Consider the following 26587-nt stretch of genomic DNA (forward strand, 5'->3'; position numbering starts at 1 on the left):
CAAGATCCTCTGTCTAACCTGTCATCTATTTTCTAACGGTCTGTGTCCATTTGCTCCCTGCCCATCCATGTACCTGTCCAAATATATCTTAAAAGACGCTAACGTGTCTGCGTCTCCCACCTCCGCTGACAACGTGTTCCAGGCGCCCACCACCCTCTGTGTAAAGAACTTTCCACGCATATCTCCCTTAAACTTTCCTCCTCTCACTTTGAACTCATGACCCCTAGTAATTGAGTCCCCCACTCTGGGGAAAAAGCTTTTTGCTATCCACCCTGTCTATACCCCTCATGATTTTGTAGACCTCAATCAGGTCCATCTTTCTAATGAAAATAATCCTAATCTACTCAACCTCTCTCCATAGCTAGCACCCTCCATACCAGGCAACAACCTGGTGAACCTCCTCTGCACCCCCTCCAAAGCATCCACATCCTTTTGGTAATGTGGCGACCAGAACTGCACACAGTACTTTAAATGTGGCCGAACCAAAGTCCTATACAACTGCAACATGACCTGCCAACTCTTGTACTCAATACCCCGCCCAATGAAGAAAAGCATGCCGTATGCTGCCTTGACCACCCTATTGACCTGCGTTGTCACCTTCAGGGAACAATGGACCTGAACACCCAGATCTCTCTGTTCGTCAATTTTCCCTAGGACTTTCCATTTACTGTATAGTTCGCCCTTGAATTTGATCTGCCAAAATGCATCACCTCGCATTTGCCCAGATTGAACTCCATCTGCCATTTATCTGCCCAACTCTCCAGTCTATCTATATTCTGCTGTAACCTCTGACAATCCCCTTCACTATCAGCTACTCCACCAATCTTAGTGTCATCAGCAAACTTGCTGATCAGACCACCTACACCTTCCTCCAGATGATTTACATATATCACAAACAACAGTGGTCCCAGCACAGATCCCTGTGGAACACCACTGGTCACAGGTCTCCAATTTGAGAAACTCCCTTCTACTACTACCCTCTGTCTCCTGTTGCCTCACCAGTTTTTTTTTATCCATCCAGCTAGCACACCCTGGACCCCATGTGACTTCACTTTCGTCATCAGCCTGCCATGGGGAACCTTATCAAATGCCTTATTGAAGTCCATGTATATGACAGCTACAGCCTTTCCCTCATCAATCAACTTTGTCACGTCCTCAAAGAATTCTATTAAGTTGGTAAGACATGACCTTCCCTGCACAAAACCATGTTGCCTATCACTGATAAGCCCATTTTCTTCCAGATGGGAATAGATCCTATTCCTCAGTATCTTCTCCAGTTGCTTCCCTATCACTGATGTCAGGCTCACTGGTCTATAATTACCTGGATTATCCTTGCTGCCCTTCTTAAACAAGGGGACAACATTAGCAGTTCTCCAGTCCTCTGGAACCTCACCCGTGTCTAAGGATGCTGCAAAGATATCTGTTAAGGCCCCGGCTATTTCCTCTCTCGCTTCCCTCAGAAACCTGGGATAGATCCCATCCGGACCTGGGGACTTGGCCACCCTAATGTCTTATTTCAGTCTCGTTTGATATCTGTTAACATTGAAAATACAATGAAAATTAAAATCCATGTCAGCACTTTAATTATCACAGAGCTATATTAGAAAGCCTTTTAGACATCCAGACTGTGGCACACCATTTTCATTTGTAAACCCAGATTTGACCAGCTTTTCAGGTTTAACACAGTTTTCCAGTCAGCCATGTTCTGTAGCTTACTCAGTTCTTGATTATCTAATTCATTGGTAATCAGCATATCTCAAAATCTTCACCGTCTGATCAGTGGCTATTTCATTGAAATTTTGAGTTGCTGCAGTGAATGGAAGCCTTGTTTTTCTGCCTTGAGACAGGATAATGATTTGGATATTCCAATGGTCCAGCTACTGGAGAAGATACTGAGGGATAGGATCTATTCCCATTTGGAAGAAAATGGGCTTATCAGTGATAGGCAACATGGTTTTGTGCAGAGAAGGTCATGTCTTAGCAACTTAATAGTAGGAATTAGAGCAGCTGAAGAAAACTGACCAAGTTCTGGTTGGAGTGAATTCTGTGGGAGTTGAACTGGAAACTGATAATTCAAACAGATAATTCCCCCATGTCTGAAACCCATCAAAATAGTCCATTAAAGGTGGAGAGTTTGGAGATTTCTGTAGTTTTTTTTCTGGAAAGGTGACATGATTAAAATCCGAGTTCCATTTCTGGATTATTATTAAGCTGGTCCTCCAATTCAGCATGCTGTTCTCACCCAACGACACCTCTTCTGATTCTTTATAACATCCTGCCCTGCCTTTCCCACCAGGCCCCGATAACCACATTGCCCTGACTGGGCACCTTCCCATCCCAACATGGTTCCACCTCCCTCAGACCCAATCCATCTCTCCTGGCAAACCTCCCCACCCACCATCCTCCCTCCAAACCAAAACTGGCAACCCATTCACCTGCCAGTGACTCTGAACCCTCTCCCACCCAATGGCTTTGACACCATCCTCCCCACTGACTCTGGACCAGTTTCAATCACCCATCAGCTAAAACAAACCCCTCTCCCCAGGGTGGACCCCTCCCTTCCTTCTTCCCTGCTAATCCTGACATCCTGCAACTCCGCCCTACTTGCCAGATCAGACACTCTCACACTGGACCCACTACACAGCCCACCCTATCCTGTCCCCTCCCCCACCCCAGCACTGACATCCCCTCCCCCACTAAGGCACACAGGCCCCCCCCCCCCCTCATCTGACCCTGCCCACCTGGCCTCTTACCCCTTAACCAGTCGCCACCCTAACCCCGTCCTTACCATATGGACTTATCCTTTCACAGTGGCTGTCAAAGTGTGGCTCTGCTGCTGGATTTAAAACTCGGAAAATAGCAACTGAATGCTGTCAAAGGGGACTTGTTTGACTTCTCCCAATTATCTTGTGTCACTGAAGGATTGTTTGACTTGAGGTACACACTGCTTTTCTGAAGGACCTGTTTCAGAATTCCTGGCTAAAAATACCAAGCACTGTATTCACGTCTGAAAAAACAAGCAGCAGAATAGCAATCTGAATCTGATTGCCACTGCTCATTCGTGTCCGAGCTGTTTAAACTGTAACTGGACTGTGCGTGGTGCAGCAACAGCATTCTTTAAAAAAAAATGAACAGCTCAAGGATTAGGATTTTAACTGTGTGTCAATGGACACCCCTGAGAAATCTCACCATCTGGTCGCCACATTGCGCGGAGGATGTCGAGGCTTTGGAGAGGATATAGAAGACGTTTACCAGGATGTTCCCTGGATTAGACAGTATGAGCTATAAGGAGAAGCTACAAAAATTCGGGCTGATTTCTCTTGAGCAGTGGAGGCTGAGGGGAGATTGCTAGAATTCTTAAAAAAAAATTGAGATGCATAAATAGGGTTTATGGTCAGAACATTTTCCCCCAAATGTCTAATACTAGTGGGCATGCATTTAAAGTTAAAGGGGGAAAAGTTCAAATGAGACATGGGGGACAAGTTTTTTTTTACACAGTGCCAGGAGTCTGCAATGCACTAAATGCCAAGGGTGGTAGTGGAGGCAGATACAATAGAGGCATTGAAGGGGCTTTTAGGTCAGCACATGAATACACAAGGAATGGAGGGGTATAGACCAATGGCAGGCAGGCAGAATTAGTTTCATTTGGCGTCATGTTTGGCATGACATTGTGGGCCAAAGGGCCCATTCCTGTTCTGTATAATTCTATGTTCTCAAAGTAGCTTATTTAAAGTAAAAGCTATTTCTTATTTTCAACCACCCCGGACAGTTACCGTTCTTGCTAACACCAAATAGCTACCATGATAGAACTTTGGGAAGAGTCGTGTGAGCATAATGATAGTGTTGCTTAGTGTTCGACGGAGGGATCACTGGACCTAGAATGTTAAGTCTGATTTTTCTTCTCAGATACTGCCAGACCTGCTGCGCTTTGTCAGCATCTTCTGTTTTTCTTTGTGTTGCTTACTTGTGTTGTTTTATCTCTATTTCAAAATCCCTCAAATCATCCTGTGGAACAATGCTGCAGCTCTCTCCTCAAACACTCCACTGCTCCTCTCACACTTCTACTGCTGCCAGCTCCTCAGATTTGAACTTCTTCACCACTGAAGAAGTTTTCATTCATTCATGGGATGTGGATGTTGTTAGTCATGCCAGCATCCCAAACTGCCCTTGAGAAAGTGATGGTAAACTGCTTTCTTGAACCACTGCTGTCTGTTTGGTGCAGGAGCACCCGAAGTGCTGTTCAGGATGGAGTTCCAGGACTGTAGCCCAGGAAGTCAGGATGGTGATCAATTGGTGCTCCCCTTGCCCTTTGTGCCAGGAATGACCCCATCCACTTAACCAGAGTGATTCTTACTTCCCCAACTTCAAGCCAATCCTTAAAATTCAATGTAAGTCAGCAGGCATGGGGTCAAGTGGACCTGGTGTAAGGTCATTTAAAAGCAGTGGATATTTATGGTGCAATGTGCCATAATGGTCTTAAATGTGTAAAGTAACAATTCAATCTGATTTACTATAAACATTACTATAGGAGATCTTTTAATATTAATCATTCAAATAACTGAAGTTAAATTCTGAAATAAATATAAATGCATGAATGAACACATATTATGTTGCTGTGTCAAAGTGAATTGTAGAATCTTCCAGCCCAAGTGGTCACTGCTGGTGTTTAGACTCCAAGAGCCTTCAACCACACAAATGACCTCTGCTACACCTGCCCCAGAATCCCTTCATTCCCATTTCTGTCATGCACGTAAACCCCTTCTTTTATGCAAGGACCCGTGCACTGCACTTACTGACTGTATGGACTCCAGGCTGCAATATTACATGGCTTGAAAGGTTTTTGAGGATGAGAGAATCTGTCATTTCAAATGTACTCACACTCAAAGCTGTTTTTGTAGCAGTAAGCTTAGTGATATCTGCATTTGCTGCCATGGAAAGGCGACAGGCATGATTAACACATTGGCTCATTGGTTAGCACTGCTGTCTCTCAGCTCTGGGGACCCGGGTTCAATTCTACCCTCAGGCGACTGTCTGTGTGGAGTTTGCACATTCTCCCCGTGGCTGCGTGGGTTTCTTCTGGGTGCTCCGGTTTCCTCCCACAGTCCAAAGAACATAGAACGTAGAACATAGAACATTACAGCACAGTGCAGGCCCTTCGGCCCTCGATGTTGTGTTGTGCTGTGCTGACCTGTCACACCGATCTCAAGCCCATCTAACCTACACTATTCCATGTACGTCCATATGCTTATCCAATGACGACTTAAATGTACCTAAAGTTGGAGAATCTACTACCATTGCAGGCAAAGCGTTCCATTCCCTTACTACTCTCTGAGTAAAGAAACTACCTCTGACATCTGTCCTATATCTTTCACCCCTAAATTTAAAGCTATGCCCCCTCGTGCTCGCCGTCACCATCCTAGGAAAAAGGCTCTCCCTATCCACCCTATCTAACCCTCTGATTATTTTATATGTTTCAATTAAGTCACCTCTCAACCTTCTCTCTAATGAAAACAGCCTCAAGTCCCTCAGCCTTTCCTCGTAAGACCTTCCCTCCATAGAAGGCAACATCCTTGTAAATCTCCTCTGCACCCTTTCCAAAGCTTCCACATCCTTCTTATAATGCGGTGACCAGAACTGTACACAATACTTCAAGTGCGGCCGCACCAGAGTTTTGTACAGCTGCAGCATAACCTCTTGGTTCCGGAACTCGATCCATCTATTAATAAAAGCTAAAACACTGTATGCCTTCTTAATAGCCCTGTCAACCTGGGTGGCAACTTTCAATGATCTGTGTACATGGACACTGAGATCTCTCTGCTCATCTACACTACTAAGAATCTTACAATTAGCACAATACTTTGCCTTTCAGTTACTCCTACCAAAGTGCATCACCTCACACTTATCTGCATTAAACTCCATTTTCCACCTCTCAGCCCAGCTCTGCAACTTATCTATGTCTCTCTGCAACCTACAACATCCTTCGTCACTATCCACAACTCCACCGACCTTAGTGTCGTCTGCAAATTTACTAACCCATCCTTCTACGCCCTCATCCAGGTCATTTATAAAAATGACAAACAGCAGTGGACCCAACACCGACCCTTGTGATACACCACTAGTAACTGGTCTCCAGGATGAACATTTCCCATCAACCACCACCCTCTGTCTTCTTTCAGCAAGCCAATTTCCAATCCAAACTGCTATATCTCCCACAATCCCATTCCTTCGCATTTTGTACAATAGCCTACTATGGGGAACCTTATCGAATGCCTTGCTGAAATCCATATACACCACATCAACCGGTTTACTCTCATCTACCTGTTTGGTCACCTTCTCAAAGAACTCAATAAGGTTTGTGAGGCACGACGTTCCCTTCACAAAACCGTGCTGACTATCCCTAATCAATTTATTCTTTTCTGGATGATTATAAATCCTATCCCTTATAACCTTTTCCAACACTTTACCAACAACTGAGGGAAGGCTCACTGGTCTATAATTACCAGGGTTGTCTCTACTCCCCTTCTTGAACAGGGGAACCACATTTGCTATCCTCCAGTCTTTTGGCACTATTCCTGTAGACAATGACGAGTTAAAGATCAATGCCAAAGGCTCGGCGATCTCCTCCGTGGCTTCCCAGAGGATCCTAGGATAAATCCCATCTGGCGCAGGGGACTTATCTATCTTCACACTCTGTAGGATTTCTAATACCTCTTCCTTGTGAACCTCAATCCCACCTAGTCTAGTAGCCTGCATTTCCGTATTCTCCTCGACAACATTGTCATTTTCTAGAGTGAATACTGTTGAAAAATATTCATTTAGTGCTTCCCGTATCTCCTCTGACTCCACACACAACTTCCCACTACTATCCTTGATTGGCCCTAATCTTACTTTCGTCATTCTTTTATTCCTTAAATACCTGTAAAAAGCCTTAGGGTTTACCCTGATCCTATCCGCCAACAACTTCTCATGTCCCCACCTGGCTCTTCTGAGCTCTCCCTTTAGATCCTTCCTGGCTACCTTGTAGCTCTCAAGCGCCCTAACTGAGCCTTCACATCTCATCCTAACATTAGCCTTCTTCTTCCTCTTGACCAGAGATTCCACCTCCTTCGTAAACCATGGCTCCCGCGCACTACAGCTTCCTCCCTCCCTGACAGGTACATATTTATCTCGGGGACACAGGAGCTTTTCCTTGAATAAACTCCACGTTTCTAATGTGCGCATCCCCTGCAGTTTCCTTCCCCATCCTATGCTCCCTAAATCTTGCCTAAACTCATCATAATTGCCTTTCCCCCAGCTATAACTCTTGCCCAGTGGTATACACCTATCCCTTTCCATCACTAAAGTAAACGTAACAGAATTGTGATCGCTATCACCAAAGTGCTCACCTACTTCCAAATCTAACACCTGGCCGGGCTCATTACCCAGTACCAAATCTAATGTGGCTTCGCCCCTTGTTGGCCTATCTACATACTGTGTCAGGAAGCCCTCCTGTACACACTGGACAAAAACTGACCCATCTGTAGTACTCGGACTATAGTGTTCCCAGTCAATATTTGGAAAGTTAAGTCCCCCATGATAACTAACCTGTCTCTCTCACTCCTATTGAGAATCATCTTTGCTATCCTTTCCTCTACGTCTCTGGAACTATTTGGAGGCCTATAGAAAACTCCCAACAGGGTGATAACAAAATGTGAGGCTGGATGAACACAGCAGGCCAAGCAGCATCTCTCCCAACAGGGTGATCTCTCCTTTCCTGTTTCTAACCTAAGCCCATACTACCTCAGTTGACGAGTCCCCAAACATCCTTTTCTGCAACTGTCATACTGTCCTTGACCAACAATGCCACACCTCCTCCACCCCCGCCTCCCCCCACCTTTACCATCTTCTCTGTTCTTTCTGAAACATCTAAATCCCGGAACCTGCAACAACCATTCCTGTCCCTGCTCTATCCATGTCTCTAAAATGGCCACAACATCAAAGTCCCAGGTACTAACCCATGCTGCAACTTCACCCACCTTATTCTGGACGCTCCTGGCATTGAAGTAGACACACTTCAAACCAACTTCTTGCTTGCCGTGCCATCTTGCTTCCATGCAACTTTATTTCGGACCACCCTACTCTCAACCTTTTCGATACTCGAACTACAATTTTGGTTCCCATCCCCCTGCTGAATTAGTTTAAACCCACCCGAATAGCCTTAGCAAATTTCCCCCCCAGGATATTGGTACCCCTCTGGTTCAGGTGAAGACCATCTTGTTTGTAGAAGCCCCACCTACCCCAGAAAGAGCCCTAATTATCCAAGAATCCAAAACCCTCCCTCCTGCACCATCCCTGTAGCCACGTGTTCAACTCCTCTCTCTCCCTATTCCTCGCCTCACTAGCACGTGGCACGGGCAACAAACCAGAGACAACAACTCTGTTCGTCCTAGCTCTCAGCTTCCACCCTAGCTCCCTGAATTTCTGCCTTAAATCCCCATTTCTCTTCCTACCTATGTCGTTGGTGCCAATGTGGACCACGACTTGGGGCTGCTCCCCCTCCCCCTTTAAGGATCCCAAAAACACGATCAGAGACATCCAATGATCAAGAAGCTCCCCTTTTATGTTTGACCTGACTTCCATGTCCCCAAGCACACTGGATTCGTCCACCATATTCACCCTCTTCCTTCTTCTCTCCATTAATTTGAAAAGCTTGGATAATCTGCTCCTGATACAAAGTCTTACTCACCAGAACCTACTGGTTAGTGTGTCTGATTCACAATACTGTCAGCCTCCAGGATGCTGATTTGAATGATTAGAAAATATTTGAGCGCTGTGAATCAAACCTGTTTATGTCTGGTCTGATTCTCCAATTTATGTTCCTAATATAGTGCCCTGTACCAGGAAATGAGTCTTGTAACATTACGGCCAAAATGCGGTTTACTGATGATGTCTCAGGTCGGTTGTTTCATATTCTTAGATAGCAGTTCAATATGTTGAGGATCACTGGACAACTTCTTTATTTTTTATAAGAAATTCGTCAGCGGCTGGAAGAGCTTTCATCTAAAGAACATTTCACAGCCCATATTGAACAAATGTTGCTGGAACTTAAGACGCAGGAAGAGAAGAATCAGCGTGCTTTAGATGCACTTCGAGAGCAAATTGAATTGCTGCAGGCGGAATCCGCGTAGGTATATAAATAGACATAAAATAATCAACCTGAAGACACTGACAAAAGAATACTCACTCGAGCCTCAATACTTAGTTTACATTTTAATTCACTTGCTATGGGGCCGATGTCAGACGTTTTTAGTGGTTTGATGAGTCCATTCACAGAATAGTTCAAACTCAACATTGTGATTGATTCTGAAGTCATGTTACAGGCCAGACCAGGTGAGAATGGCAGATTTCTTTTCGCCCGAGGACATTAATGAACCAAATGTGTTTTTACAACAATCAACTGTGGTGACATGGTCACCTTTAGAATAGCGTTTTATTCCAGATTTATTTTATGGCATTCAAATCTGTCTCCCTGTCCCCAGAGCAATAACCTGCAATTCTGAATTACAGGTCCACAACTAACCCATTAGCACTGGGTTACATCACTAATATTCCACTACCACCCACCAGATATGTCTGGCAAGAGTTTATGCTTGTATTTCAATTTCTTGCACAATCAGTTTAACCATTGTTATTTTGACAAGAATAAAATATATGTTTTGACTCGATGTTGTAAATTGCATGTAATTCCACTGACTTGTTTCCTTGTCCTAGTGTTAAGCAGGATTCAGTCCATGTTGTAGACAATTCTCCCACAGAGAGAAAGGAAGACAAAATTCCACTGAATTTTGCATCACTTGCAAGCGGTGACAGCCTATCAACTGAAATAGGGTGAGAAAACTATATTTAAAAAAAAACATCAAATACAATATGTTTACCTGCTGAGAAACGATAAAATTGTGTCTAAGCTGAATCTAATTCACATTTTTATTATGGAATTATGCTATGTCACCAATGTGTTGACCTAATACTACTTGATTTATTTTTATTTTGTCATAGCTTGAGTTATGATTTAACATCACACCTGATCAGAAATATTTTGGCAGCAATAAAAACCCTACAATTTCTAATCATAAAGTAGGAGTTGGTGCTTTCCTTTGCAATTAGTTTATTTCATTCATGCCTCTCAGCATTTTGAAACCTCAATCTCTAACATGAAATAAAAGTAGCTATCGTTCTTGAAATAATATTCTAAAGAATTTTCGATCCGTGCAATAGTTTACTGTTCGCTGGCAACTGTCGGTGTGTCTTTGAGAGAGAGTGTTCAAAATTTGACTGCCTACAGAAAGTCTGGACTTAAAATTGAGCCTTATTAACTTTAAGCAACCTGTGTCAATAAACAGGCTGGCACACTGGCGCAGCCATTAGCATCACTGCTTCAAAGTGCCAGGGATCTGCGTTTGATTCCAGCCTGGGGTGACAGTCTGTTTGCACGTTGTCTGAGTGAGTTTCCTCCCACAGTCCAAAGATGTGTACGTTAGGTGGATTAGCCATGCCAAATGCTCACAGTATACAGGGATGTGCAGCCTAGGTGGATTAGCCATGGGAAATTCAGGGTTGAAGGGTTAGGATTGGGTGTTGGTTCGAGGTGGGATGCTCTTTTGAGGGTCAGTGTAGACTTGATTGCCCCAATGGGCTCCTTCCACACTGTAAGGATTCTATATTTCTATGAATTAGCATCTCTCTTTCCGCTCCCCCCCCACCCCCCCACCAACCCCACTCATGTAAACTTACCCTTAATTGGGATGGGCTGAATGGCCTACTCCTGTTCCTATATTCCTATGATTATTTGCTCAGATGGTAAATTAGTTTGGTGGATTTAGCACCTATTTGAACTCCATATCAGATGCCAGGTTCAATCAAAGTAACATTTTTTTGGACAAAATCTCAGCAGAATTTTCAACATTCAGAATAGTGTGGATGGAGAAAGGAAATAATTCAAACAGTACAGTAGAACTATCTGCCTGACTGCTGCTGGAAAAGATAACCAACTTTCAAAATATTTCGGTAATTTCTTAAAATTCTCTTCCATTCATCACAGCAATGCCAACCATCAGATATATAATATGCTGACATTTAATGATGTTATGACAGTACTATAGAGAAATATGGAAAATTAGAGGAAGTAGTTGTTAAAGAAGATGCGTATCTCCGAGTACCTGATGTGGAGGTGCTGGTGTTGGACTGGAGTGACTGGTAAACAACTTATGTCACAGCACGTAGGTTACTTTTTATCTCACCACAGAGTGCCACAACATTTGCAACAGAAGGTCAGTTAGAACGGTTAGTACTGCATTATTTTATCATTACTGCATTATTTATGCAGCTCTAGCAGAATTTACAGTTTCCAGGCTAGAAGCCATTTTGTTGTGCTAACTTGCACCAAGAAGCCATCTTGTGCTTGTATTCAAGTTTCAGATTCTCAAAAGAATCTTGACATGGGTAATGTGGTATTGAAAGATCCAACTGACATTTATTACAGCTAACTGTTATATGCAAATATCACGTGCTGTGATACAATGCCAATGCCACGAGTATGTCTCAATGTTATAGTCATAGAATCTAAAGCACAGAAAAAAACCTTCCTGCCCATCGAGCCTGCATCTGACAAAAACAGCTATCTAATTCCAAGAATGACATATTAACCATGTGTCAGAGAAAGCAGTATATGATAATGTAAACCTTGGAACTTTAATGCCTCCTGCATTGTCTTTAATTCTACTGATTGTATATTCACCATTAATATTTTAAATAAAAACTGTAAATAGCAGTTCAGTCAACTTCTGTAATAAGAAAAAAGAATTTGTCATGTTTTAGCTGAGTGCCTTACTTTGGGCTTAATGCTCATTTGGTGGCAAAATATACAGTGCCAGCTGTTTGAGGGGATTGTTTTCTTGTACAAATTGAGGGACTTTAGCAAGTTTGAAATCGGAGTCATAACATGTTGCATGAAGGTAACATGTTTACTTTTGCATCATGGTTTTTTCCTTCCTTTCCAGTGCACTGAAACTGGTTTACCTTCAGAGTGGTGGCAGTGATCCTACTATTCTTGCCCAGATGGATGGTCTTCAGGCAGAGGCTCAACTTCTGGAAAAATCTACACGACCACCAAAGGAGAAAAAGAAAAGTTTGTAACGATAACTATCAACTTCATAGAGCTAGAAAATACATGTTGTTTTATTTTTGGGGAAATGACTGTTCTTGAAGATTTATTGTTATTAAAGAAATACAACAAAAGCATTTTAACTGGATCTGTTATGATTCTTGTGCATTGCAGAACACGAGTCACCTCGCAGATCACTAGACACTGAGCTTCTAGCTGTGGAACTTGAGAACCAACGTCTGGAAGATGAAATATTAAAACTACAGCTTCAGCGAGAGAGGAGAAACCCTGATGATGGTAGGTCTTGGGCTCTCGGAAATGAACCCGATGCATATCATTATACACTATGTTAGTAATTTAACGTGATGTTAGTAGATAGCCGCTGATGGGCAATCCATTAATGGAAAATTACAGACCTGATGAAGTAATCACTAGACTTAGCAGTTGCTGAAATACAGTTGGATGTACATTGTTCATTTTTGTAAGAAAGGAAACTTTCCAGTCCAATAATGTGAGAAAACAAAACCTATAATTGAATAGTGATACTGAATTGTAAGGTGTGCAATTAATCTAAGCTTCAATGAGTTCTAGACATGAACACCCCTGCTTGTTAACTGTGTATCGATTGTTTACTGAGTTGTCAATTTAAATGTTGTAAATTCACTCATGTCATATCCATTTCCCACATCTTGAACTAGGTCTATTTTGAGTTAGTATGAGATTTTATTTTAATCCTTACAGCAGTGAAATCAGGAGAATGATTGATTGTAAACCAAATTTTGTATGTTGCTAATGATTGTACTTCTAGAAACATTTAATAAAATATAATTTGAATAGGAAAAATTGTCTGTTGTTAATAACAAGATTTCTCACCATATTAAGTAAAGTATTAATGATTGGACTGAGACAGGACAATTTAATCCACAAATCCAGGTCACACTACTGACCGTCTGCTGTATCAGAGACTTTACACCCCTTTTAATTTCATGAGAAGTTCTGCAAAATATTTCCCTTGGGGTAAATTGCATTCTATTTGGCCTACTTGTGTCTGTTACAATCTCAGTATAACAATTCCATGCCCTAGGAGTTGAGGAATGATTGTATTCAAACCATCGTTGAGTCATTTAAACACTATGTATGCTGGAAATCTGAAATAATAGCAAAACATGTTGTAAGTGCTGAGCAAATAGGCAGCATCTGTGGGCAGAAAGCAGCTTAAATATTTAACATAAAAACCAAAGAACTATGGATGCTGGAAATCGAAGACAAGAACAGAAATTGCTGGAAAAATTCAGCAGGTCTGACAGCATCTGTGGACAGAAAGCAGAATTAACATTTTGGATCCAATAAATGTTTAGGTTGATAATCTTTCATCAGAACAGATGAAAGATCGAAAGGCTAGAGGTTTTAAATGAGAAGGGACTGGGGAGGGAGCAGGAAGTATAAAAGTTTAGGTCTGTATTAAGATGGAGCATAGGAGAGAGTAACTGGTGAAAGAGTTCATGGTGCATAAGTCAAAGAGAATGGTAAATAAAAACTCAGAACTTTTCCTCCAATTTCTGTTTGTTGCCAAGGATTAGGTACAGTAAAGAAACAAAAGTTGTGCCCAGATGAAATGTGATGCCAACCTCCTTAATTCAACTTGGAGATAAAGAAACGAGCCAATGAAAAACAAAAACACATTGAACATGATGGAGGCAGCTGTTGTGATTTGAAGCTGTCAAAGTTGAGTCCAGAAGGCAATAAACTGGCACAGGGTGCTGTTCCTTGAGCTTGTATAGAATTTCACTGCAGCACTATAGCAGGGCATTGACTGAATAGTTAGAATGAGAACACAGTGGAGACCTAAAATGACAAACAATGAGAAACCTGAGGCCATGCTTGTGGACTGAAAAGGTGTTCTGTAAAGTAGTCACCCAGTCTAAGTTGGCCTGCCTACTGTAGACTACCAAATATTGTAAACAGTGACTAAAGTATAAGAAAGTGAAAAGAGTACAAGGAAATGACCATTCCATTTGGAATAGTTTGTTGGGAGCTTTGGGTGATGAGAAAGGAGGGAGTGAAAGTAGAAGGGTTGAATCTTGTGCAATTGCACAGAAAGATGATGAGTGTATGTTTGGGTAACAGTGGACTAGAATGTCAAGGTTTGGGAATGCTGTAAGGGGTGGGCAGGCAAAGATGTTTTGGTGGCATCACAGGAGTATGTGAAACTGGCATAAGATGACTCATTGAACATGGGCTGATGGGGTACGAGGAGGAAGGGAATGGGCTATTGTGATTCAAGAGGGCTTGGGAAGGGAAAGGAAGAATTATCAGACACTGAAGTGGAAAATTGCATCATCAGATTAGATATGATGGAGCCAGAGAAAGTGGCAAAATGCCATTGAATTCTTTGGGTATGAGGAAGTGCAGTTAAGGTAGCTATAGAAGTCTGTGCCTTTGCAGTGAATATTAGTTGATGGTCTATCTCTGGAAATGAATGTAGAGAAATTAAGGAAGGGAAGGTGAGAGACAGCGATTGACAGATGAAGGTGATGGAAGTTAGAAACCAAGTCAATGAAATTTTTTTGGGTCATCGTGAAAGCAGGAGGTAGAATTGATACAGCCCAAATAAAAGATAATGAGTAGGAATAGAGTAATCAATGTTCTACCTGTTCTACAAAAAGCTCGGCCATAACAAGAAATTTTATTTGGGCTAAAGTAAGTTGAAAGAGAAGTTGCTCAGAAAAAGAGCTCTATCAGGCAGAGGAAGGTCTGGTAGAAGGGACATCTTCAAACAGAACTCTGAGACCCTCCTACAAAGGAATGGAGGTGTAGACCAAATGGGTGACTGAATGTTCATGGTGAGGAGGATACAGTTAGAACCAGGAAGCTGGAGACATTGGAGGAGATGTGAATGTAGATAAGAAGGGAGTGTAATTTTTGTTTTTATTTTAGTCTTGTTCCTAATCAAATACTCTTTCAGGTTAATAATTAATGTTTCTCACCAAAAATCTCCCATATTCTTTTCTAATGAAAGGATTAATACTTTGCAGTTTTACAGGAACTGGAGCCCTCTTATTTGCACTGGTGTGAACTTTGTCAGAGAGAGTTACAGGCTGAAGAGAGAGAATGCCATTGATAAGTTGTTACAAATTCAGATTTTATAACAAACATAAGGTCTTTATTAGATCAGTGCAACTTACTGAAAGATGACCTGCTTAAAGGGCCTCTGATGAAGGGTCTAGGCCCAAAATGTCAGCTTTTGTGCTCCTGAGATGCTGCTGGGCCTGCTGTGTTCATCCAGCCTCACATTTTATTATAAAGGAGTATGTTATTTGGTTCAACAATAAACTAAATTGTAGCATGACCCAGGGGTGCAACAACAATGTTTTCATGTTTTGATGAAAATTCATCAACTTGAGACAGTAGTGCTCTGCATCTATTCATAGATGGTCCCTCATCTGCACAGTGTTTCCAGCATTTTTGTTTTATTGATTAATGGTGACAGACAAAAGCTGCAGCAATGGCGGAGTGGGGACCCCTGGCTGCAGGAAGCCCAGAGCATGAATTCTTTCAGTGGTGGTGGGTCGTCAGTGCCCGGAGCGGGAACCTTGGAAAAGTTCTGGATCCACGTTTGGGGCTCTGGCTGATGAAGATGAGCTCTATTTCTGTACTTTTTACTCTTATTCTTTAATCTCAAATTGGTGCCAGATTGTGGTGACAGAATAGATTTCACTCTATCTCCCTAGATACATGTGACAATAACTCATCAATTCATTCATTCATTTACTTAATGTCATTGTGCGATGTGAATTGGATAGTTGTGCCTTATTTTCAAACATGTATGAGCACACTTTTTAAAAGCACAATTCTTAAAATTAACTTTTCTTTACATGCCATTCTATGAAAAATGGACAAGGTTTTTAAAAATTAATTTATGGGATAGGAGTGTTGCTGGCTAGGCCAACATTTATTGCCCATCCTTCGTTGCTCTTAAGAAATTATGGGTGAGCTACCTTCTTGAATTGTTGTAGTCCATGTGCTGGAGGTAACCACAATTCCTTTAGGAAGGGAATTCCAGGATTTTGACCCAGTGACACTGAAGAACCATTCATGCGCTTCTAAAACTGGATGGTGGATGGCTTAAAGGGAAGTTTGGAAATGGTGATGCCCCTAGGTATCTGTTACTCTTGTTTTTCCAGTTGGTAGAGGACCTGGGTTTGGAAGATGCTTTTGAAGGAGTCTTGACGATTTGTTGCAGAGCATTTTGTAGATAGGACAAATTGTGATGACTGTGTGCATCAGTGGTGTAGGGAGTGACTGTTCCCAATGTTTAGATGTGATACCAGCTGTTTTGTCCTGCATTATGTCAAATTTCTTCTGTTGTTGGAGCTGCACATATCCAGACAATTGAACAGTATTCCATCACACTCCTGACTTGTAGTTTGTAGTTGGTGGGCAGGCTTTGGGGAATCACGAGATTAGTTGCTCCCTACAAGATTTTTAGTCTCTGACCTGATCTTCTAACCAGTGCATTTGTATGACTAATCCTTATCAGCTTGTGGTAAATGGCAACTCCTGGGATTTTCAGAGAGGGCCTTTCAATGATGGTAATACCATTGAATGAAACGGAGTGATGCTTAGATTTGCCTTTGTTGGAGAATGTTATTTCCCAGCGTTCTGTGATTAACACTCACCAAGCCTGGGTGTTGTCCAGATCATTCTGCATTTGGACACAGACTGTTTCAGTATCTAAGGATAGGCTGATGTACTTAACATTGTGTACTCATTAGTGAAGCTGGTTACCTCCTACCATATGATCGAGGGAAGATTGATAAAGAAGCTGAAAATGTTTGATCCCGGACCACTTCCCAGAGGAAGTCTAGCAGTGATGCTGAGATGCTTGATGTCCATAATCATAACCATCTATCTTTGTGCTAGGTAGGACTGCACCTAGGACAGAGTATTTCCTGTGATTCCCATTGACTCCAGTTTTGCCAGGGTTCCTTGATGCCACACTCAGTCAAATGCAGCTTTCATGTCAAGGGCAGCCATCCTTATGTTCCCTTAGAAGTCAGCTCATTTAGTATTAAGAGACAACATAGTGCGGAGCTGGAGGAACAGAGCAGGCCAAGCAGCATCAGAGGAGCAGGAAAGTCAATGTTTCGGGTCAGGACTCTTCAACTTTCTTGCTCCTCTGATGCTACCTGGCCTCCTGTGTCCCTCCAGCTTCAAGCTGTTTATCTCTGACTTTAGCATCTGCAGTTCTTGCTGTCTCATTTAGTCCTAATATTATAATGAGGTCAGGAGGTGAGTGTCCCTGGCAGAACCCAAACAGAATATCAGTGAGCAAGTTATTGTTCATTAAGTGCCATTTGATAATTTTGATGCCTTCCATCACTTTATTGATAATTGAGAGTGGATAAACGGGTGGTAATTGTTGAATTGATTTGTCCTGTTATGTTTTGTGCATAGGATATACCTAGACAATTTCTATCTAGTTGGGTAAATAAGAATTTACAAACATACAAATTAGCAATAGGTGTAGGCCATTCAGCCTGTCAAGCCTGCTCTACTGTTTGATAAAAGTTGGCTGATTTGATTGTAACCTCAAATTCACATTTCCACCTGTCCTGAATAACCTTTCAATCAATTGCTTAACAAGACCCTATTGTCTCTGCCTTAAAAATATTCAAGGACACTGCTTCTGTCACTTTTCCAGGAAATTCTTCCAAAAATTCTCAAGCTTCCTATGTTGTAATTGCCCTGAAACAGCTTGAAGCAGGCTGTGCCTCGCTCTGGAGCTCAAGTCTTCGGTTCTATTTAAAGCCCGAAAGAACTACTAATGCTGTAAATCAGGAACAAAAGCAAAAACAGAAGTTGCTGGTAAAGCTCAGCAGGTCTGGCAGCTTCTGTGAAGAAAAAAAAAATCAGAGTTAATGCTTTTCTTCACAGATGCTGCCAGACCTGCTGAGCTTTTCCAGCGACTTCTATTTCTGTTCTTCAGTTCTAGTTTTGGAATATCAGGCTCAGAATCAGGGCAGTATGGGAGATGATGGCCCAGTGATATTATCACTAATCTGTTACTTTAGATATCTAGGTAATGTACTGGGGACCAGGGTTCAAATCCTGCCATGGCAGATGGTGCAATTTGAATCCAAACTTTATTGAATTCAATAAAAGTCTGGAATTAAGAGTGTAATGATGACCGTGATTTTCAGAAAAGCCCAAACGAAGCTGCATTAGAACATTATTCCAATGAGCCACCACACACTGCAGCACAGAGGAACTCTGCAGAGCAGAGGAAAATCACCTATACAGCATATTCAAAAAGAATGGGTACCCAATGAACACCGTCCGTTGATTCCTCAACAACAAACCCAAACAGACAAAACGGGCTCAGAAACCATAACCACTCTCCCCTACATCAAAGACATTTCCGAAATGACTGCCAGACTACTTGGACCCCTTGGCATCAGGGTAGCCCACAAACCCACTAACACACTAAAACAGCGGCTAATGAACTTAAAAGACCCTATACAGACAACAAATAAAACAAATGTCATCTACAAAATACCTTGCAAGAACTGTGACAAACACTACATTGGACAAACAGGCAGAAAGCTAGCCACCAGGATACATGAACATCAACTAGCCACACAACGACATGACCCACCATCACTCGTATCCTTACATACAGATGAGGAAGGACACCACTTTGATTGGGACAACACATCCATCCTAGGACAAGCCAAACTGAGACATGCACGAGAATTCCTAGAAGCATGACATTCCAACCGGAATTCCATCAACAAACACATTGATTTGGAGCCAATCTACCATCCTCTGAGAAAAAGAACAGGAAATGACATCACCAACCCAAGGAAACCTAAACAGATAAATAGAAAGCAGGACATAACACCAGCGCTTCATCGGAGGCTCACTGATGATTATTACCTAGAATGGTGATGAAACGTCTGAAAACTAACCTTCCAGCTCAGCGAGCAAACTCACATCCAGCCCATCTGGTTCATTAATGTCCTTCAGGGAAGGAAACTGTCATCTTCACTTGGTCTGAGCTATATGGGACTCCAGACCCACAACAATGTGGTTGGCTCTTAGCTGCCATCTGGGCAAGAAGGGTTGGGCAATAAAAGCTGCCTAGCCAGTGATGCCCACATCCCATTGATGCATAAAATAAAACTATCCAGAGCCTTTCCCATTTCTCCACATCACATGGAATGAATTTAACTGGGACTGAAGACTGTCATTTGTGATATAGTGAGCCTCAGGATCAGTATGAGATAGGTAATCCACTCAGCACTATTGGCTGAAGTGCAAATGCTTCAGCCTTGTCACTGCACTGATGGTTTCCTTTATTATTGAGGTGGGAATATTTATGAAGGAATTTGTTTATTGTCCACCAGTATTCATGACTGGATATGGCAGAACTACAGAGCTTAGACCTGATCTGTTGATTATGGGAGCACCAAATTTTATTGTCTCCTAATTATTGTATCGCAGTCGTCCTATGCTATAGCTTCACCAGCTTGACACCTCATTTTTATATATGCCTGGTGCTGCTCCTGACATGTCTTCCTGCAGCCTTCATTGAACAAGGGTTGATTCCGTAGCTTGGGCATCATAGCAGAGTGGGTGATATGCTCGGGCATAAGGTAGCAGATTGTGTTGGAGTACTGTTCTGCTGCTGCTGGTCCACAGTTCCTCATGGATGCCCAGCCTTGAGTTGCTACATGTTTGGAGTCAACATTGAGGACTCGCAGGGCCACCGTCTCTGCTGGATCTGTCTGTTAGTGGGACAGGAAATACCCAGGGATGGTGCTGGCGGTGTCTGGTATGTAGCCATTCTCACTGAATCAGAACTTAAGTATGTTGACAGGTTGTTGCTTGGCTAGCTTATGAGACAGGTCTGAATTTTGTCACAAGTTGAGAGGTGTTTGTAACAAGAACTTTACAGGGTTGACCGGACTACGTGTATTGTTTTCTTTTCTGTGCCTTGGCCAATACTGGGTCGACGGTTCATTTCTTTCTTCAGACTTGTAGTGGTTTTAATACAACTGAGTGATTTGTTAGGCCATTTCGGAGCACATTTAAAAGGCAACCCTATTGCTGTACATCTGGAATTAAACATAGGCCAGATCAGATGAGGATTGCAGATTTCCTAACCTAAAGGAGGTTAATGAATCTAACAGGTGTTTACATTAGTTATTATACTAGCTTCTGATTCAAATTTCACCATCAGCTGTGATGGGATTTAAACTCATCTCCACACAGCATTAGCCTGGGTCTCTGGATCACTACGGTGACAGTATCGTGCTTCATGTTTACATTTGAAGAATCCTACATCTCAAGAAATTTGTCAGCAATTCCTGTAGGTGCTGGAAATAGACTGTTAAAATGGGCTTAGTGTTGTTACTTTTTGATCTTGTTTTCCTTGAGTAGTTTGTCAATGATTCTCTTGGCATCAGTGATGACCTAAATAAATAAACTCCCAATTCCATGGAATCTATGTAACTAAATATTCCAGTTAGAGTCTGGCTAGTTCTGCAGTCATTCACAATCTCCAAATGCAGGATACCTTGTTCTTTACTCAAGACTGATCCTTCACTAGACTGCAGTGTACTGTTGTGAAAGAAATGATGAGGGTCTTACAACCTCAAGTGTGTCCCATTTCTTCATGACCAGGAGGGTGGAATGGAGTTAACTTTAGATATGTGCATTGTATATATGGTTAATATTCTGAACAGAATACTTCTCATCTTTGGATACAGAAACATGTGGTGAACAGCTGCTCAAATAGAAGACCCTTTATTGCAGAATTTGAATTTCCCAACAATGAGTGTTTTCCTTTTTTTAAATGTGTCAGCTTGGATATCCTATGGTTCTGTAATGATCCGCATTTCGCACTTCACATACATTGAACATTCCTTGCACTGCCATTTTCAATGTTGAATTTAACCATGAAGAGACAGTATTAGTTTTCAATCTCATTAATATCAAAGTTTCCTAACTGAAGCACCCTTACTGCACACAAATGCTAATTTTAGCTGGGAAAGCCACCTTGAAACAAACTATCATTGCGACTAATTCCAGATTTCTCACCCTCGAATTACATGTAAATCATGAATGTGCTTAGAACATACCACATAGAACAATATAGCATGGTACCGGCCCTTTGGCCCACGATGGTGTGCTGAACGTTTTTACCATAATACTAAGGTCTATCTCACCTCCATCCCTACCTTATGCTACCATCCATATGCCTGTCTTAATAGCCGCTTAAATGCCCCTAATGAGGCCAACTCCACTACTCTCGCCGGCAACACATTCCATGTCTCTGCCACTCTGAGTAAAGAACCTACCTCTGACGTCTCCCCTGTATCTACCTCCACTCACTTTAAAACTATGCCACCTCGTAATAGCTACCTCCACCTTAGGAAAATGTAATTCATGAAGGCATCAAATTAAGGAGCAGAACCATAGAGGTCATAATCTCTGCTTTATTACCTGAGCCATGTTCAAAATGGCATAGCTCAAAACAAATTACAGAGATGAATATGTAGCTCAACAACTAGTTTGGGAGAGGCAGGTTCCAGTTAATGGAGTAGTGGCACCAATACTGGGAAAAGTAGAATTGGTGCCAATGGTCCAGACTTCACCTAAATAATGCTGGGACCGGTATTCTCGTGAGCTGCACAGTTAGCGAAATAGAGACGATGGTTAGCTCAATAAGGGAGTCAAGGGATCAAATTTGGGAACAAAAACAGAAGTTACTTGAAAAGCTCAGTAGGTCTGCCAGCATCTGTGGAGAAAACTATCAGAGTTACCGTGTCGGGCCCAGTGAAACTTTCTCACAACAGAGAAAAGCACTTGCATGGGAAATGATTGACAATGACAGGACGGGATAGAGAGTGCAAAACTAAGAGTAAATGAGCAGATGAGTTTAGAAGTTACAAAAAACAGTGTAGAGATAAAGCTAAAGATCGTCTATCAAAATGCATGCAACATCAGAAACAAAACAGATGAACTGAGAGGGTAAATTAAATAAACAATTACAACCTTGTAGTCATTCCAAAGGCATGAGATGACATCGATTAGGACCTGAATATTGAAGGATACAAAAAATTTAGGAAGGATGGGAAGCTCGGAAAAAGAGGAAGAGGACACTCTATTAGTTAATGTTGTTGTCACCACCAGAGAGTGGTGGCACAGGTTCAGGAAACCAGGAAGTGGAAACAATTTGGATAGTGATGAGAAATGAAAAAGAGAAAAGGTCACTTAGGAGAGTGATAGCTAGGACCCTTACTGGTAACCATTTCATTAGGTAGGCCATAAAGGAAGAAATAACGGGAACGCAATCTTCCAATAATCATGGGAGATCCCAATCTTTGTATGCATTTAAAAAGTCAGGTGGGCATGTTTCTGAGAAAGTTTCTATCAGAAAGTGGGCTATACTAGACTTTGTATTATGTGATGAGATGGGATTAATTAATGATCTCACAGTGAAGACATCCCTAGGTAACAGTGACTGCAATATTTGGCACTCAGTTTGAGAGAGAGGAGAGTGGATCTGAGACTATTTTTAAAATTTAGATAAGGCCAATTACAAAGGCATGAATAAAGCTAGCGAAAGTTAATTGGCAATATTTCAATGACTGAGCCTCTGTGGTTATCTTGAAACATTAGATTGTATCAAACTAAAAGAAAACACATAGGGTTGTGCAAAGACAGATGATTGGACAGAATGTTTAAAAAAGAAAAGCAAAACCAAAGGGACAAATTAGAGTATGAGAGAAAGCTAGTTAGAAATGTGAAAACACAATACTCTAGATATGGTCTCACAAGTGGCTCGTATAACTTCTATATCTTAGTATTGCATTCCTCTCACAATAAGTGACAACATTTTATGAACTTTCCTGCATATTTTTGCAATTCATGCACCAACATTTTCTCAGTTGGTATTCTGAGAGTAAAAGCAAAATGTCAGATTTTCCACATGTACCTCAGTCATCCCTTTAAACAATAATGTTTGCCACATGAACTCCCAATAACGATATTTTGTTTCTCTGAACATTCTTCCTCTAAACAAATTTCAAGGACAGCTGATATGCTTGCAAGGCATTGCAGCAGATAATGACTGGCTTGAATCCTGAATATCAGCATGACTTTGCATGAGTGGCTTTGACACCTCAGCACTTTCCTTTAATGTTCAGATGCACATTTAAATGAACAGGATTGTACAAACTTCTCTTCCTAAAATGTATTGATTTCTGATTTTTATTCCCTCCAACTTTAATATATAACAAAAGCAAGGTTCTGATGATATTCCTAAACTTGTAACATGCGTACCAGCTCAATCAGTGAACCCCTTCTGTTGCATTTGACAACAGTAGCTTGTATCACTGCCTTCAACACAGAGCAATGTCTTGTGTCAAATGTTGAGGTGTAAGAAAAATTTGACAGAGACAAAGAAGGAGATATTAGATCAGATGACAAAATCTTGGTCAAAGCATTAATTTTAAAGCAGGTTCCTGAAGAAGAATAAAGAAGATTGAGTTGACAGAGGGAATCCTGTAGAATTGAGTACGAAAGAAAGTGGCTGAAGAGTGTGTTGATTCCAGCCTCTGAAACAAAGGAGTGGAGAGCGTTCATAAGGTTGCAGCACTGAGAAGTGGAGTGAAAAGGCCCCACTTGATAAAACATGATAGAATTCAGCAAATGTACTGTAAAGTAATTGTGTAAAATGTAACTTTGAGAGGCTGGGGCAGGAGCATTCCTGGTGGATTCACAGTGGACTGCTGCCATTGCAGGAACTGGTAGCACAAGCGTATCAAGTTTATGTAGTTTTATTCAAATAGTTACATATTTGGTACTATGGCTGGAACAGGAACCAGAGAATAATAAGATAATAAGGATCACGATAGCAAAATAACAAAGAAGGAAAGAAAGATGGCACAGTCAAATGACAACGTAAAGAGAGACAAAGATGATTTTAAAAAATAAGTACAGTAGGAGATACCAAGATGATGAAATGTGAGGCTGGATGAACACAGCAGGCCAAGCAGCATCTCAGGAGCACAAAAGCTGACGTTTCGGGCCTAGACCCTTCATCAGAGAGGGGGATGGGGGGAGGGAACTGGAATAAATAGGGAGAGAGGGGGAGGCGGGCCGAAGATGGAGAGCAAAGAAGATAGGTGGAGAGGGTGTAGGTGGGGAGGTAGGGAGGGGATAGGTCAGTCCAGGGAAGACGGACAGGTCAAGGAGGTGGGATGAGGTTAGTAGGTAGCTGGGGGTGCGGCTGGGGGTGGGAGGAAGGGATGGGTGAGAGGAAGAACCGGTTAGGGAGGCAGAGACAGGTTGGACTGGTTTTGGGATGCAGTGGGTGGGGGGGAAGAGCTGGGCTGGTTGTGTGGTGCAGTGGGGGGAGGGGGTGAACTGGGCTGGTTTAGGGATGCAGTGGGGGAAGGGGAGATTTTGAAACTGGTGAAGTCCACATTGATACCATATGGCTGCAGGGTTCCCAGGCGGAATATGAGTTGCTGTTCCTGCAACCTTCGGGTGGCATCATTGTGGCAGTGCAGGAGGCCCATGATGGACATGTCATCAAGAGAATGGGAGGGGGAGTGGAAATGGTGTGCGACTGGGAGGTGCAGTTGTTTGTTGCGAACTGAGCGGAGGTGTTCTGCAAAGCGGTCCCCAAGCCTCCGCTTGGTTTCCCCAATGTAGAGAAAGCCGCACCGGGTACAGTGGATGCAGTATACCACATTGGCAGATGTGCAGGTGAACCTCTGCTTAATGTGGAATGTCATCTTGGGGCCTGGGATGGGGGTGAGGGAGGAGGTGTGGGGACAAGTGTAGCATTTCCTGCGGTTGCAGGGGAAGGTGCCGGGTGTGGTGGGGTTGGAGGGCAGTGTGGAGCGAACAAGGGAGTCACGGAGAGAGTGGTCTCTCCGGAAAGCAGACAGGGGTGGGGATGGAAAAATGTCTTGGGTGGTGGGGTCGGATTGTAAATGGCGGAAGTGTCGGAGGATAATGCGTTGTATCCGGAGGTTGGTAGGGTGGTGTGTGAGAACGAGGGGGATCCTCTTGGGGCGGTTGTGGCGGGGGCGGGGTGTGAGGGATGTGTCGCGGGAAATGCGGGAGACGCGGTCAAGGGCGTTCTCAATCACCGTGGGGGGGAAGTTGCGGTCCTTAAAGAACTTGGACATCTGGGATGTGCGGGAGTGGAATGTCTTATCGTGGGAGCAGATGCGGCGGAGGCGGAGGAATTGGGAATAGGGGATGGAGTTTTTGCAGGAGGGTGGGTGGGAGGAGGTGTATTCTAGGTAGCTGTGGGAGTCGGTGGGCTTGAAATGGACATCAGTTACAAGCTGGTTGCCTGAGATGGAGACTGAGAGGTCCAGGAAGGTGAGGGATGTGTTGGAGATGGCCCAGGTGAACTGAAGGTTGGGGTGGAAGGTGTTGGTGAAGTGGATGAACTGTTCGAGCTCCTCTGGGGAGCAAGAGGCGGCGCCGATACAGTCATCAATGTACCGGAGGAAGAGGTGGGGTTTGGGGCCTGTGTAGGTGCGGAAGATGGACTGTTCCACGTAACCTACAAAGAGGCAGGCATAGCTGGGGCCCATGCGGGTGCCCATGGCCACCCCCTTAGTCTGAGGAAGTGCTATCTCTGATACAGTAGGAGATAGATTGCTTATAAACCAGTCTGATTCTATTTGGTTTCACTTTGATAGCCTGCCTGTCAATATGGAAGTTTGGGAAAATGCACAAAGGTGAAAGCTCATGGAGTGAAGGGTCATAGTGCTACTCCCTACCATTTCATCTTATTTTTGAATGACTAGTTATTGGACCGTTCCGATCAACCCTAATACTAATATCCTGGGTGGGAAATTTGCTAGTGCTATTCGTTTGGATTTCAACTAGTTCAGCAGGAGGGTGGGAAGCTGTGGTGTAGTTCTAGTACACAGGAGAATGAGATTAAGGAGGACATGGACAGGATTTCACTGTCACGGGAGTGTGCTGGCTGACAGCAAGCTGGTTTGAAGTGTGTCTACTTTAACGCTGGAATAAGGTAGATGAGCTTGTAGCATGGATAGGTACCTGGGACTTCGATGTTGTGGCCATTTCGGAGACATGGATAGGGCAGGGTCAGGAATGGATGTTGCAGGTTCTAAGGTTTAGATCGTTCACAAAGGTCAGGCAAGGTGGTAAAAGAGGGGGAGGTGTGGTTTTGTTAGCCAAGGACAGTATAACAGTGGCTGAAAGAACTTTTGATGAGGACTTGTCTACTGAGGTGGTATGGGCTAAGGTCAGAAACAGGAGAGGAGAGGTCACGCTGCTGGGAGTTTTTTATAGGCCTCTGCAAAGGGATGTGGAGGAGAGGATTGGCAAAACGATTCTGGATGGGAGTGAAAGGAACAGGGTGGTCATTATGGGAGACTTTAA

At 42.8% G+C, this 26587-nt stretch overlaps 1 protein-coding gene across 1 annotated transcript in view; it reads left to right on the plus strand.

Annotated features, from left to right (window-relative positions):
- Positions 1–26587, plus strand: part of ccdc17 (coiled-coil domain containing 17) — a 68079-nt gene that overhangs the window by 23911 nt on the left and 17581 nt on the right. The window contains exons 6-9 of the mRNA XM_048539361.2: positions 9010–9163; positions 9751–9867; positions 12036–12163; positions 12314–12436. Of these exons, the coding sequence (XP_048395318.2) occupies positions 9010–9163; positions 9751–9867; positions 12036–12163; positions 12314–12436 (522 nt within the window). The remainder of the gene's footprint in view (positions 1–9009; positions 9164–9750; positions 9868–12035; positions 12164–12313; positions 12437–26587) is intronic.

This window comes from Stegostoma tigrinum, chromosome 8 (genome assembly GCF_030684315.1).
Source record: "Stegostoma tigrinum isolate sSteTig4 chromosome 8, sSteTig4.hap1, whole genome shotgun sequence".
Classification (NCBI taxonomy): Eukaryota; Metazoa; Chordata; class Chondrichthyes; order Orectolobiformes; family Stegostomatidae; genus Stegostoma; species Stegostoma tigrinum.